This window comes from Cardiocondyla obscurior, linkage group LG01, assembly GCF_019399895.1.
Source record: "Cardiocondyla obscurior isolate alpha-2009 linkage group LG01, Cobs3.1, whole genome shotgun sequence".
NCBI classification, from domain to species: Eukaryota; Metazoa; Arthropoda; class Insecta; order Hymenoptera; family Formicidae; genus Cardiocondyla; species Cardiocondyla obscurior.
The window spans coordinates 9,105,324-9,121,287 of record NC_091864.1 but is presented as its reverse complement, the minus strand read 5'-3'; the positions used below and the strand labels follow the sequence as shown (position 1 = coordinate 9,121,287).

General features: G+C 45.0%; 1 protein-coding gene across 1 annotated transcript in view; it reads left to right on the top strand.

Annotated features, from left to right (window-relative positions):
• The window catches only part of LOC139105013 (transcription factor 12-like), a 102,554-nt gene that overhangs the window by 11,788 nt on the left and 74,802 nt on the right, over nt 1-15,964 (top strand). The window contains 6 exon segments of the mRNA XM_070660846.1: nt 2,451-2,500; nt 4,015-4,057; nt 4,060-4,089; nt 4,092-4,259; nt 4,474-4,502; nt 4,865-4,909. Of these exon segments, the coding sequence (XP_070516947.1) occupies nt 2,451-2,500; nt 4,015-4,057; nt 4,060-4,089; nt 4,092-4,259; nt 4,474-4,502; nt 4,865-4,909 (365 nt within the window).

The following is a 15,964-nucleotide window of genomic DNA, read 5'->3' as shown; positions in this document are numbered from 1 at the left end:
ATGCCCGGTTGTTAGGAGCTCGCTGAAAGTTGATCGAGTTTAACTAAATTAAAAAAAAAAAAATTTTTGAAAAAGCAGGCACGGGAAAGAACTTGTTAAGTTAATTCTGTATAATAATTTAATGAGATTACCCAATTTTTAACTTTTTAATTTGTAGCTTATATTTTAGATAGCAGTATACATTGTGATTTACACATGTGTATCTGAGTAAATCTTATCGCGCGTGGTATAATTTAATTCGACTGATTATAATAATTAATGATTCATGCGTGTTGATAGTTAATTTCCGCCTCTATATGTCTTCCACAGGGCGATCAGTACTTTGCGGATTTTCAGCGAGGCAAAACACGACCAACACGTCGTGGTTGCCTATCGTTCGAAAATTGCCCGCTGTATAACGGTTTTCGAGGTCGTGTCGCTCGAATCGTGAGGTGTAATATCAAATTAATGCCGCCTGAAAACCATACGTATACTATCGAACATTATTGGCGCATATTATGTAACAGATTTCGCATATTGACGGATACGTGCCATTGCTCGTTCTGTTTTCTATCTTTTATCAGGTCATTTCTTGCTCCTCAATGTAAATACTGCATTAATTTAACGTCTTGAACTATATCAAATTAGTATAAGGAAAAGTGTATTTGTAAATTTTAATATTTTTTTTAATGGCAATTTTTTATTGCATGCACGTTTTAATTTTACGTCGTATAAAGAGGCAACGTTTATTGCTGTTTAAAACTGTCTTCTTACAATTAGGCTCTCACTTGATTTCGTAAATTTGCCGTGATACGTGTAAGTGTATCCGACATTAGCGGCCCGCAATTGGCGGCGGGCACGCAGGTCTCGCGATCGCTTCTCGGCGTCTACGTATGTACGGTCCAGACCGCGCGGGCGACACCCGCAACCAGCATCCCTGGCTAATTCTTCATCGAACAATTACCGAACGGATGACGGCGGCAGAGGCGGCGCGGAAGACGAACTAGTCGTGACATGGAGGCCCGGCGCTCAGCACTACGTCATAACGGTCGAGCGGGCTTGCGCCGGCTCTGAGGATGACACGATGGACCATGGTTTAGCTTGTCCTTTGATGCATGATATTGCGGAGTCGGTGCCGCACGCTTCGGCAAACATGTCACGAGCAAGCCGAAACTGTTAGGATTCATAGTTATCTCGGGCGATCGTGTGCCGTCCGAGGACACTCGCCCTATCGTCCACGCGCGACTACGTTCTCCCATAGCGTTAATACGTACACACCTGCGACGCGTGTGCGTGAACCCGTACATGAACTTCTTGGTATCGTTTGCGCGGCGAATTTCGGAACGTCGTCTCGAGATTTTCCGAGTTAACCAAGTTCGATCGCAGAGCGGATTTAAACGGCGTGTAGAAAGAAATAAAAAATTAAAAATGCGTAACATCTTTGTCACGTGCACGAGGCGTCGCGAACGACTTCCGCGCATTGAGATATATCGGTGATTAATGATTAAAGATCGTACGGGGATGTGAGGAACAATTTTAATACGGTAGCGAAGAGAGTGGAATAAAGAAAGCCTCGGTACGGAACGGCGCCCGCCGGTGCGTATCTCGTCGAATAAAAATTAATCTCAATGCGGCAGCGCGTCGCCCTACAATTCTTCCCGGGCGGTTTTTCGAAACGTAAATCCGGCCGATCCTCATAAATTCTCGGCAAGACACGGCGCGCCTCGCGCATAGGTTTGCGCTTCTACGCGGTATACGTGTTACGGGCCGGGCATTAATAACGGATGAAGCCCCGGACTGCGGCGGTAATGTTTATCTCGTTGTTTATTCCGGGTGCGTATCAGCCGCAACGTGGAAAACACGGGCGTATACATATCTCCGCGCGCGGATTCTTAGCGCGATCGCGATTTTGATTTATAAAGACGCATCGCAAATTTATGCCCAGCATTAATTTTGCATCGACTCCGCTACTCTCGAGACGGGGGAGCCTTCTTCTTTTCGCTCCCCCTTTTCGCCTCTGGCTCACGCGCCAAGAATATTGCGCGGCCCGTGGGGGATGCGGAATATTCTCTTTTTTTCTAATCCCCTACCCGATACTGCGGATATTTTGTCAGGTATCCCCCCCGTCCTTTCTTTTCCTTTTAGTGTTGCGCCGCCGCCTATTCTTTTATTTGCCGAAGGATTACGCGCGAGCGCGGGATGCGGCGCGTTAAATTTATGTAAGAGCTCCCTATGTGTGCCACCCTGTGATCTGCATTTCGTACATTTATATATAATTTACATTATTACGATGCGCATATACGCGTGATAAATAATCGACAGGTTTACGATGCCTTTGGAGTATGCGCGACGACCCGCAGGGTTCGAAAAAGTTTCATAGATCCGTTCAAGCCTCTCTCCTTTTTATTTTCCTCCTGACAAAGAGCATCTTACCGAATAACTGATCTTCACATTTGTTTTATCTGTTTCAGAAAAGCCAGGCTTTCAGACGCCGTATGGCCCCACGATAGACAACGGAATGGTGAGTGATCTCTCGATATTGACCTTCACCGCCGACAATATGAATCGCGTCGATTTCTTTGCGCGCGTATATCTGCCCCTTTGTTCCTTTCCTTCCCCGTTCGAGTCGCGCGACGGTGCGGAGAGGCCCGGAATATTCAAGATCTCTCCCTTTGTTGCAACGACTTGAACCTCTAAACGAGGCGGGATTATGTAAGAAATAGGACCGTAATAATTATTGCAGTCGTAGAAGCGAATTTATCTGAGAAAAAGTTACTCGCTCCGCGCCGTCCAACTACGGCGCGCCCTTCCCTCGTCGGCGTATCCGACGTAATCCCAAAACTTTACCTCGGACGATATTTTCGGAAAGCGGTTCTCATTCTTTGCCGCGGTGGAGGCACCTTCTGGCCGACGAAAAGGTGTATATTATTTATCGGCGCGAGCGAAAATATAACGAGGAAATCAACATGTGTGTTTGACTGGGTCGTTAATCTTAATGATATGAATTTATCTTCGTGACTTTGCTAGTTATGAATTAACTCCCGTTCATTTATCATGCCGATATAAATCATCTTAATTAATTAACAATTAACAACCGCGGCGCATTATGCACGTAGCGGCGGTATTACAGAATCGAGTCGAAATGAAAATATCTTCTGGCTCCGTGAGGCTGAGCGCCGTCAACCACCGACTTTAATATCACTTACGCTCTTTCTCGTCCGCGGCGATGTATTCGGCGCATCAAGTTACTTGTACGCATTTTAGAAGAAAAATACTCGGGTAGTTTTTACTCGTGTTTTTTTAAATTAAAAAAAAAATTATGTTAAAATATTTGCCAGCGAGTTGTTTCTGTAATTTGGAATTTTTGTCGCGCCATGAGATTTTTGCGTTGCATTCTCAAAGCCATGATTCAACCCCGTTGCTCGTGCAAGCGTTGCTGGACGGCACAGAGACGAGGCGAATGCGATATACTTGAACTTTTCGAAAGCGCTAGAGAGAAAGAGCACTATCTAATCGACAGTCGTTAAACCATAGCTGATAAGGAATATTGATTTCGATGGATGATTTATTGAAGCCGCCTCCGAGTTATCGCTTTCGCATTTCCTCGATTTCGCGCACTCCCCCAGCCTCATCTTTCCTCTCTTCTTCCGTGATTTGTGATTTATCCGTAATCAACGCAAAGCGCAGTAGATTTTTATTTGAGGTTGATTTGGCGGAAAAACTTTGTCACGAGAATGATGTAAAAAACGCACTACTATAACGTAGGGACTGTAATTGTACGGGATAAATTTTAATTTTTACAAATTAAGAACTACAATCGCGTAATATCTTTGTAAATTAAACGGTATAACCACTCGATATTTTTAATAAAAAAGTGATTTTTTTTGCCGATGAAATATTTTTGATACAAACGATATTTCGTACCATTATTATATCGATAATTCGTCGCTGCAATATTGCGATTATAATTGTCGCCGGCAGAGGTAAAAATGAAAAAATGAGAAAAAAAGGGATGTGTTTCGGTTTCTGTTTCAGGCGTATAGCAGTAGTGCATTCGGTCCTACAGCGGGTGGACCGGGCGGGGGCCGGGCGGGGGTGTCGGGGGCGGTGGCGGGGCGGCGGCGGCGTCGAGGGTACAACATATCCCCCGGACTCGCCGTATTTTCCGTTTGGGACCAGGGGTGTACCGGTCACTGCAGGTACCGTCACTCCTACCCCCGTTGTGAATCCGGCAACCCCCGCTGGTACGAACGGCACACGGTTACCTAACCCCACTGGTGGTAAGTCTTTTGTTATCGCATTATCTTTATCGATAATTAAAATGATGAAATACATGCGTATGCAAAAACGTGGAGTGAGAAGGAAACAAAAGAAGGATTTATCTTTCACATATTTTATATATTTTTACATAACATTTTGTTATCGGGAAAATTTTTTATTAAACCCATTTTTCTGTGTATTATTTTTAAAAATAATTTTATAATGTGATTTTAGGTGCCGTGACTGTGAAGAGGAAGAAGGATGTAAGTATCAGATACTACACTTGTTCTATTTTTATTTAATTGTGTAGTTTTATGAATTTTTTACTCTTTTATGGCTGAAATATTGTTGTCGTGCAATATAATTTTAATTACTTATTAAAATAATCGTCACAATTCGCCTTTTTTACGGCGCCTACGCGGACGTATACGGAAGTCCGACGAAGCGTTGAAAACAAGCGTGACTCATTCGATCAATGATTAGGCAGCTCTTGAATCTCGCGATCGATAGCGGTCGCATTTAGATATTGCATTTGAACATCAGCGTGTCATATCGCGATCACGTGAACGTATCTTTTATATGTTCCAGTGACTTTTTTAACAATGTTGTTTTTTTCTTTCCACAGAATCTCGACGGAACGGAAGGAGAGGTGGTGGCGACGCAACATTGGGTGAGTGTTTCAAAAAGAAAAATATATACTACGATTTATGCGCGTAAATTAGCTCATAAGTTAACGTTTTTGCTCGCGCCTTCTCGGCGTCTGACACGACCGAGAAATATTCGGGCGGGCTCACAGACTTGCGATCGCGATCTTTACGAGCGACGTTATTGAGGATGATGATCTTACCATCCCGTGGCGACTGACACGAAACCCCGACGTTCCGTAACATTTTCCCAAGAGCTTCGTTCACTCGGAATGCTCTTTCTTTACTAACACTTGGAAACTAAAAGTATTCGTAATTTAAAATAAAATGTTAACGTTTTTTTGTTTGAATTAATTAACTTCCAGAAGAAAAATTATTAGGTCATTTAGATGAAGGGGACACGTATTATATATATTGAAAACTTGATATTCAATTACAGTTGCAGGATACGCGATTACAGACAGTTCGTAATTCAATATTTTAGCTCGCATAAACGAGCGCTCGTGAAATTAAACAATCGAGTCATGCCGACGCGTCAAATTTGTTATGTTTGGAATCTCATGTCTTAACAAACCGTCGCAGCTTGCGTATGACGCGTATGCACGCGCGTGTAATGATGAAGAGAAAAAAAAAACGAGAATTCTTCCCCTTCTTCCCCATTTTTTTGCAAACAGGTAGAATATTGATCGGCTGTAAGAAATTCAATATTTATCGTTCATTTCGCGCGACTTTCCCGCTGAAAAAGGCGCAAATTATCTTCCGATGCGATCAAACACGCCGCCAGTTGTGTAAATCATCTCGGTGTAACTGATTCCCATTCAACTGATTTATTAACGGATAAATTGTGGGACTGTCAAGGTTCTCGTTTTGCTTCGCCGAATTTTCTACCCTTTTTTTCTGCAAATTTCAACATCGAGAATCCGTGTATCGTTACCGCACGAACAAAAATAACAATAAAAAAAATAATATTAAATAAAAAAAATTAAATTATTAAATAGGAAAAAAGAAAAAAACAAGAAAATTGGCCTTCTCTTTGCGTCTGAAGTAGGATGAATCTACGAGTGTCTCAGCGCGGCAAAGATTATTGCTGATCCACGACGATTCCTCTTGCGCGAGCCCCCGCGATAATTTATTCAGCGGGCAAAACTGCGCGATTACGTTTCTATTAGGATATAGGCACCGACGGCGTCCTCGAGGGTGTCGTAACCGCCGTCCCAAGTGGCTCCTACGGGAGTTTCACTTATCGTTAGCACCGTCCGCTGTCCTCGTGCTCGTTCCCCTTCTTTCCCCTCGAACGTGGCCGTCGTCGCCGCCCGCCGCCGATGGCGGTGTTAAAAAAACATTTCGCACCGTTTCCGAAGGGAATAAATAACCCTCCGCGCCGTCGAAAGGCCGTTCAGAGTCCGCCTCGTAATTTTCGGCAGGCCGGCAACGGGTCACTGACTCCCGTAATCAACGTGTTCGCTGCGTTTGATCGTATGTATCCTAGTTATCGCGGTGAATCTATATGCGTTGCGCCGGAATCGGCGAACGACCTCTCGGTCATAAATCCCTCAACGAATATGTAGTGAGTTTCTCAGTGAAGACTTTTTAATTGTTAAAGTTTTCGGTGCCGGATAACGTAAAGAAGTCGATTAAATATTTTGTACTATCGTAGGCGAGTAAAAAAATTATTTTAATTCCTATTTTAATAAATCGTTGAAAATTAAATTGCGTAAACAATCTCCGCGGAAATGGCACCGTTTGTCATTCACGTTTTTCCCGGACTCGCGCCTTCTTCGATTTCAAAAAAGCGATGCTTTCTTTTTCGTTCTTTTTTGGTTTTCTCTTTCGTACGCCAGCACTTTTGACTGAAAGGACATCCGGTGGTTCCGAGCACCCGTGCGTCCGCGTACATTGTTCTTGATTCACCGGGAAGATTTCTGGGAAGCCGCGTTATTCGAATTTCCGCCGCGCTTACCGAACGGGCGATCCTCGAAAGCGTGCGTCGAGGATGATGCACCGGCCGATTCGGTTAGAATCCCGCAATTCCGCGAGTCTCTCTTTTTTTTTTTTTTTTTTTTTTTTTTGGACGGAGTACTGCGCGAGGAGTTTCAGCCCCTCCGTGTTTGTGTGTGCACGGAGGTCACGGCAGACCATATGGTGTCGCGTGCTGCGGTCACCAGACCGTGCAGCGGGCAACAGCAGTCGAAGGGGGCTCCTCTCCTTTCCAAAGGTCTTTCGTACCCGCCCGTGGACGTGTATAGCCCGTGCATCATGCCCAGGGCCCCCCGGGCATACCGATGGTTTCACACTAATTCGTGGCTTCGTGGAATCCTGGGAGCCTGTCGGCCTCCGATCCCGATAGCGGAGAAGCTGCCGTGTAAGTGGCACGAATTTACACGCGCTGCCGGTCGGCCGATGGCTCGTCTCGCTCAGTGGACCGCGCTCTTTTTTTCCACACGCGACATTAACGCATTTAATACGGGGCCGTATCGTGTGGCCGCGCATATTTTACGCGTCGCCCTTATGCTCCACGCGTGAGCGCACCTTCGCGAGATCCCGGCATCTTCGTCCTGCCAGATTTATCGTCCGAAGAAGTTCGCCGTGACGTGCTCGTATTTCGATACTTATATGTTTAATTAATGTTTGCGGCTAGTACGCAGTCGTCGCGGCGGGTATGGCAGGTTCAAGTTAATTTTGTAACTTAATAAGCAATACTGGTTTTACCGGCGGGCAGGTGTTTGTTTCGTGTAGTCGTAATTGGTGGGATTTTTTTATGCTTTTACGCATATCTCTCTTGATGTCGCTAGATGTGCACAAGGTGAGGGTTATTCCTTTACCCTGCGCTACAGCTCATTTCACGTGAGGTGAGATTAAAATTGAATAGAATATGAAATCTTTATGTTTCAAGTATGTCGGGCGCGAGAAAGAGATAAGGGACTATTTTATTTTAACGCTTGCTCCTTTCTTGCGTTAGCTACACGCAATTAGGGCTTGTGCCTCTTTATGACGCAATATACAGCGAATGCTATTTAATGCCCGGCAATTTACGCCCTCTCCGCGAACGTATCGGGTTAGTGAAGTAATTAAGTAGTTTTTAAATGCGCTTTCAAAGTCAAATTGCAGGTTTTACGTTTAATTGCCTCGTAAGAGCCGCGTTCCGTGAGCATTTACTCTTGTTTGCGTCCCGCGGCGATCAAAACGAAAATATCTTTGACGAAAAGTGGGGAAGAAAACGGTTCGTTTATTTGCTAATTAATGGATAAGTCCCTTAAACGGCCTTTTAACTCTTTGCTCTTCTGATTGAGCCGACAGAGTGTTTCGTGCGTTTAATTACGCGGTGAATTTCGATCTCATTTTATTACCCGCGCGTTCCGTGAAGTCCTCGATGAAAGATTCTCATCCGCCTCTCGCTCGGTGTAAGTCGCTGTTAACTGGGCGAAGAAATTTTGCGAGAGCTCTTCGCAAATTAAGCGGAGAGTTTTAAACAAAGGTCGAATATTTAGATTTTTAATAATTATAGATAATAAAAGATAAAGAAGAAAATTAGAACATAGTTCAAGGGGTTTTTTGTTGCAAATACAAAAAAATAAAAGCCAAACTGATCGGTGAAGAAAGCGTTTTGTGGAAACAGATTGTTATTTCAAGGACACGTTTTGGTGTTCGATTAATTTCGTCAACACCAATATTTTCACGCTAGGGGTCGCGACGAACGGAAGGTACGCCGTATCATTTATTTAATCGCGTATCTCGTGCTTTGTAATAATCGGTTGCGGCCACCTAAAAAACAAAGTCTTAAGTTCTGTTTAAGAGGCGCCGTGAAGTCCGACGCTCCGACGTGCCCGCCCTTTATGAGATTACACACGGCTGATTCCCTTGGCGTTACGTGCATTTTTCGAAGAACCTCAAATTGTAGGCTCTAGGCTTTCGAAGGTCGCTTAATACGTACATAAAGGATACGCGAAAAGACAGCTCCCCATTTTACGTGTCGTTTGTTGATTAAGGAGGACAGCTTGTTGTTACGTCTATCTTTTTAATTAATTAAAAAAAATTTTAAGTGCCACGTAGCATACGATTTTTTGGAAGATCGAAGAAATCAGGATTGTGAAATTCATTAAGGAAGGACGGTTCACAGGAAAATTTTATAACATGTACGTAACGGGAGTTAAATTCGCGTTTAACAGCCCGAAAGCGGTAAGAGACCGATTTCGTTCCCGGCGGTTTTGTAATTTGCGCAGCGGGAAGAGATAACCGCGATGATTGCGTAATACGAGACCGTGATGCGCGGGGGAATTATTTATCAGTGGCTGAGAGCGAAATTTATCGAGCGTGAAACGACGTCGGCGAATAGGCAGCACCCTGGGCCGCCGCGACTTGTATCGTGCGCGTGGATCGGACAGGAGTATGTCCTGTCTCGTCAGCGAATCAATTATCGAGAATCGCGTGCGAGGTGAGCCCGGCGGAAGAAGTAGAAAGAAAAGGAAGAGCGGCGCGGGGCGGAAAGAGAAGCGGCTCGCTGCTAGAGACGTTCGCTGAACGTTGTTTGACGGGCACCTGTTGCTGGTGGCACACCAACGAATACCTACCTCTTCTCTCCGCGTGCACTCTCGTCCGACCGCGCCGTTCCTCCCGACCTCTTTCTCCTCCTCCTGCTTCGGCTCCGGTCCTTTCGTGGCGCACGCTATTTCATCCTCCCCGCGTGCCGTTGCACTTGCTTGTTCGGCTACCTTGTGCTTCTTTCGTGCAGACGGGGAAGTGAGAGGCACTCGCGGCTGGAGAAAGCCGCGAAGGAGGAATTGACAAGTTCATAATTTGCCCGGGATCTGAAATGGACCTCGAGTCGCGGGCTCATCTTATTTTTGCGTTTCCGACACGAGTTACGCGATCAAATTAAGCGGCTATCGTCACCCGAGAGATTTAGTGCTCTTTTTCAGCCGTCTTTATGTGCTATTATCGGAAATAGAGGATGACGTAACGCGAGTAGCACGTTCTCGCGCACGCCGGGAGAAATCCGACCCTTTTTCTGTTTTTTTTTTGTTTTTTTTTTTTTTGTATTTCCGTGGCGCGTGTTTCGTCACGGCACTAACCACGCCGAGGTCGTAATTTCGCGTGTTGAAACTGTGGCGAGTGCGTTCCGCGATCAATCGCCGCCGGTCGCTTATCGGAGTCAGTAAGTGGTTCGCGTCGTGGTATTGTCCAGATCCTTTTATGCTTCAATCTCATCCTTCTTTGTTTTTTTGTTTTTTTTTTCTTTCCTCTCTCGCCGGCGGCACGTGCACGCTCTCTCTAGATACACTGACAATTTTATTACTAGCCGGGCAAACTAAACCCGTCGCGATTACAATAGGCCATACACGTCACCGAAAGAGAAAAATTATTTCGCGGTGAGCGCGTACGAAGAACGCAGATGCAGATTAAGTCGGTTTGCTTAGTATAGTTTTAATTCACTTCGCGTTGCGTAATTAATGACGGGAAAACTTTGCCGGCACGCGGGCAATATTTTAATGATATTTATGTGAAACTTTCCTACTGAGCCCGCTGAGTCACGATACTACGAGCGAGTTTTGAACGGCCGCGCGGAGAAACGTATTTGCGTTTAATCACATTTTATTTGCGCACCGCGGGGAGAGTGCGTCACTCGCATTCCGATTCGGGAGGCTGCAACGGCATGCGAGATACGTGTGGTAAATGTGTGGACATTCGTCATTCCGTACAAAGACGTAATTATATTATATAGCAGTGCGAATCGATATATTTATTTTATTCTTTTTTTTTCGAAGAAGGAACCGTTACATCTCACGAAATTACAGCTTTGGAAGAGCCCGCGAGGTGCTCCTGCCTCCGAAGATACCGGTTTTATTCCGCGTAATGATCTTCGAGTGCGCTTCAATTATTACAGATCTCTCTTCAGCCGTTTCCGATTGCTCGCTTTTTTTTTTCCGATCATGCATCTTTCGTCCTTTCTCGAATTTCTCAGCAGCGAAATCACATTATTTGCAACGGCTATTATCGCGCGCGGTCGCTTTTCCGTCGCTCATTTCGTCCTTCTTGCACGTGCGCGTCTCGTGCAAACTCGTAGTGTACAGAGTACACAGAGCGCCTCGGGTTTATGGAGTGAGTTGTCGACTTACACCGGGTAAACCACCCGGCCGACGGGTTGACGGTGGTCGTTGGGGTGGGCCGGGATCGGCTTGGGTGAAAAGCCGGAGAGAGGAGAGAGACCGCAGATGCGATCTATACACATATTTTCTGCCTTCGAGCGCGACGGTATCACGCACGCTCGCCATTGTTTATCCGCGCGAATTAATTCGTCGCTACTGCAGAAAACGTTTCGTGGGAAAACGATTAGTCGTTGGCAAATCGTGAGGAAATAATAACGAGATTTTACTTTGTTAAAAAAAAAAAAAATCCTTATATTCTCTTTAATTAATAAGAAAATATTTTCTTTTCTTTTTTCACAAAGTAATAAAAACTAATCCGATATTTACTCTCACAACATCAACCGCTAATGATTACGCTTTTTTTTTTATCGATTTTCTGCTTTACGAAGAGGCGTGATTTTAGATAATTATCCCGTTTGTCAATGCTTCGTTACGTGCAAAAGTGAATTTTATTCTAATACGGAAGTATAGCCTATTGTAACATTATAGATTACAGCGATGTACCATACATCGACGGGCTGTTGTTGGGTCGCAGAGTATGCGAAATACCGTGCAGGCCGACCAAAATGCACGCGTGAGCGATAGTTTACGGTCATTGTGGGATTATCGCGATAAATTATTGCACGTATCGCAACTGCGCTTATCGGTATGCCGATAGTATTAATTGGGTCGTCGAGATTATTACCGGGAATGTATCAATAATAATTACTAGCTCGCTGGGGTGGAAAAGGATTTCCCTCGCAATCATAACCGACCACCTTTGTAGTGGACAAAGAAGCTTTCGCGAATAACGTAAAATCGTTCTTGTTTGAAGTCTACAAGCGCCAGCTTTCGTCGAGACAATCGCTCAAGACGTTTTAGAGTAATTATTTAAAAAATAAATATGCAATTAATTTAATACAAAAAAGAAATATCGCTTGTCAGTCTTAATATTTATTTACTTTATACCGGCTACTAGTAAAAATATACTCTTGTTATAGCAACGTTCAAAAGAGAGTTAATGCGAACGACATACTTGCTGAAGGGTTGGGAAAATTTTTTTTGTGTTGCGTTAGGGGGAAATCTTAAGAGATATCATCGCCACGCGAAACGTTGCGTTGTGCGAAGGGTTGAAAAGTGGCCCATACGGCCGGTCCTATGGATGGCTGAGTTTTTCATGGCGCGTATAATATTTAATGACCCCGTCCACTTCTGCCGCCCTTTCGTCGGCCACCGACGCGTACGATTAATCTATTACCTTCGACTAGCACGAAATTTCGAGTGGCCGCTATCTACGACTGCCCTTCGAAGGGTCACGTGGCCTGTGCGCGGGGGTTTTCTACTCTAGTGGGCACTCGTCGTGTGTCCCGCGATCGTTTTCATGGGGGATTAACGACCGCAGTGAGAACTTAAAGCCAATTAACATATCAATGACATTAAACGGATTCTCCCATCCCGATTTTTTTTCGCTCATTCGTCCTGGCGTGCGAACATGTTTCCGCGCGGAAGGAATCTCGGTGGGGTTATCAGCTTTTTCATTAATATTTTACCTATGCGGTATCTTATCGACTTTATCGATTTTATATTTTACTACGTGCGACTTATCATAAGATTGATAAATATTATCGCGCGCAAAGTTCATACTCAAAGTTCAAATGTGTAATCTCGCGCGGTTAATAATTTGTTACATCCTTTTGGCAGCTCAACATTCATAACGCGATACGTGAAAGTTTCAAATTAACCGCACATACGGCGCCGGTAATTTTTCCCAGGGGGTAAGCTTCTTTTTTTTTTCTCGCGACCAAGCGAGGCGTGCGAAGATTTTGCTTGTGCATCCATATATCTCTTCATTGACCGTTTACACGGGGCCGCGTGTGTGTGTTTGTTCTACATGCGTGGCAGTGTTTGCTCGACGCGTAGTGCTCAGCCGAGGGTGCGGGATGATACGAGCTAAATCGAGCACCATCCAAGTGTGCTTCATTTGTGGCGTAGCGGGCTGTGAAATTCGGGGGGGGCATTCGCTCTCGCTCTATCTTCGATCTCCTCCCTCAAGCCGCAGCCCCCTCGATGGCTCGGAATGATTTGTCGGCTGTCTGACCAGACGTTATCGAAAATTCGCGGCCAATCTTCCGCGATGGTACCAATCCGAAGTCTTGCGGCGTTCGCGAGATTATGCAAAACCCAGCGCGTTACGTGAAGCGAATTATTTGTGATATGTCAAGTATATTATGCTCACGCATACGAATATACATATATTGGTCCGACGTGTATGCGGGAATTTCAATGAGATTTGGATAAATGCATTTGTTATATTTGCATCGGATATGTAGATGATGCGGAGTTTAGCTTAGAGTAAATTGCATTTATGCGTCAACAGCTGAATATTCCTTCAAGTTTCACCAGCGCGGCGTTCTCGGCGAAATTAACGCAACACTCGCAACTCCCCGAGTAAAATTAGGAAACGGACACTTCTCCGAGGCGAGAAGAGCGGCGGTATAAATTTTGAAATAGAGCTGTTGGTAGTCGCGAGTAATTAAGGATCCCGGCAACCGTATAAAATATACGGCCCTCTCGACTGACACGGCTTTGCAGGTTATAATCCGTCGGAAAATATAAAATGACAGCTCCGCCGGAGCATAAAACCAACAGGCCTGGGGCGGAAAGGTACAGGTCGTCCTGAAAATCGAATATATACGGCCGCAGTGAACGGACCCGCGGGGATGAAACGGCCTCCCTCCACTTTCTCTAGGGAGGTTTCGTGCTGGCGGAAAGCCGCGAGATCGTGTGTGCAAACAGCCCCCAGTGCAAACAAGCCGTGCACCCCGTAGCGAGCTTATATTATCTGTTTCGACGTGTACTTAAGGGATACCGCGTCTCTTAAATCTTTCCCTAGTAACTGCATTTGCGTTACGCATTACGCGTTTAATTTCCTTTTGCATACATCGCCGTTGTGTTATGTCAAGGTTCTAATCGATTCCAGCACGACGTCTCAATCAAAAAATACTCGCGAGCCAGTAATTTTATTTATTTAACTTTTTTTTTACGTGGAAAAAATTGGTTTCACATAAGTTTATTTTAATATAAATATAAATACATTTTTGTATCGTGAAAATGATTTTCGTGACTTAAAAATTTTTCTCGGAGACGGGCGTTTTCTTCTCGTTAAGTACCAGACACGGGCGTTACATTTGGGTCAACGACCTAGGAAATAGTTTCCATTTTTTGACCTGCATCCTTGATTACCTTCCCTCGAGTTCGAAACGAAGTTATGCGGTCTCATCTTTTCCTTATTTTTTCCCATCGACGCGCGGTGTCACGCCTACTGCGAAGCCCTTGAAAATTATTCCTGCGATACACGGGGAGAACTGATTAGAATTTTATTATCGCGAACGGCGGCGAGAAGGAAACAAGGAAGGGAAAAATCTACTCTCGAAGGGCAGCATATGGCACGACTAGCAGAGCCTCTCTCTCTTTTTTTCTCTCTTTCTTTCTCTCTCTCTCTTTCCTATGGCTTTTGAAGTTTTGGGGATGAAAGAGGCCGCCGTTCTTGAGTTTACTTGACTCTTGTGCCTCCCCCTCAGCCCCGAGGATTCTCTTCGAGGATACCCGTCCCTCGCCTTCACTTCTTCCTTCCTCCTCCTCCTTCCGTAGAAACCTTACTCACGAAACGAGCTACAATCCCTCGTTCTATCCCTCCGGAGTGCCCCGGAGTTGTCTTTCGGAGTCTCGGAACGACTACCGTTACGGAAGACGTTGGCCAAACATCCGTGTGAATCCTTCAGTTGAGCGAGAAGTGCCACGAGAATAAGCAAACGGAAATACAAGATATTTTTTTAAAACGTTTGTAGAAATATTGGCCTTTTTTTAATACGGCATTATAAATGTTTGTTGAAAAATTCTTACACGTAATAAGAACTAACAAGTTACATTTTATTTATTATTAGTGTATTATTAGTGAACTTGGTTTTTTCTTTTTTTTGTAACTTTTTACATTCAGGCGAAAAATAAATAAAATAATCGGGTTTATTATTAAAAATTTTGTACGTGTAAAAAATTCGCCTAGGCGAGATGTAACGCGCGCTAAGATACAGATACCGTTGATCCTTGTAGTGATATTACAAGAGCCGTGGATATGTTTTAGTAACAATCGAGGTTCTCGAAAGGGACAGAGATACGAGTTTGGCCCTGGTAACATCGAAGGGCTCCGTGGCGTATATATCGAGCCGCAGGAAGTTGTCCCGGGATTCTTTCGCGTCGCTCCCCCTCGGTAACTTAAGGGTCCCATTTCGTGAAGTGGTTTCCTTCCTCCACCTCCTTCTCCCGGTCGCTCGAACTAATAGAAATTTCGGGGCTCGGTACCTTCGCATTCGGGTAATGCACCCTAAGTACTGCCATATAAGATAACAGTAAGTGGAGCGAACCTCGGGAGGACGGATAACGTCTCGCCTTAACGTCGCGCGGTTTTAGTCACCGTGAGTTAACGCGTGTCGGGCATGTTTAATAATTTAATAATTTAAGCCGCGAACATCTTCGACGCCGTCCCGCGATAGTCGCACAGTCGACGGAGGAACGAATCGGCGAAACTGACGGATTTGCGCGACGACGCATCAGCCTCGTTACATATCGATGGCTTTTGAGCTGCGATATTACTTCCGTTTGGGCGACACCGCGGTTGCACCATAAGCGAAGACTGATATGAATCGTCGTAGATAGTGTTTCGTGGTGGTTTGGTATTTCTCTCCCGAGTATCGACTATAGTTTGACTCTCGGGACATGCACTACGTACACTATACACAGGATGGGTAGACTAAGCGACGGAGGTTGGTACTAAATCTCACCCTAAAGCATCCCTACCGAGCCACCCCTAACTACGCTACTAGTGCTCCTGCCGCCCCTCGTTCAGTGGCTCACATTGGCGTAGGGCTGGGCACGATTTAATGCTACATCAAGATATCGATA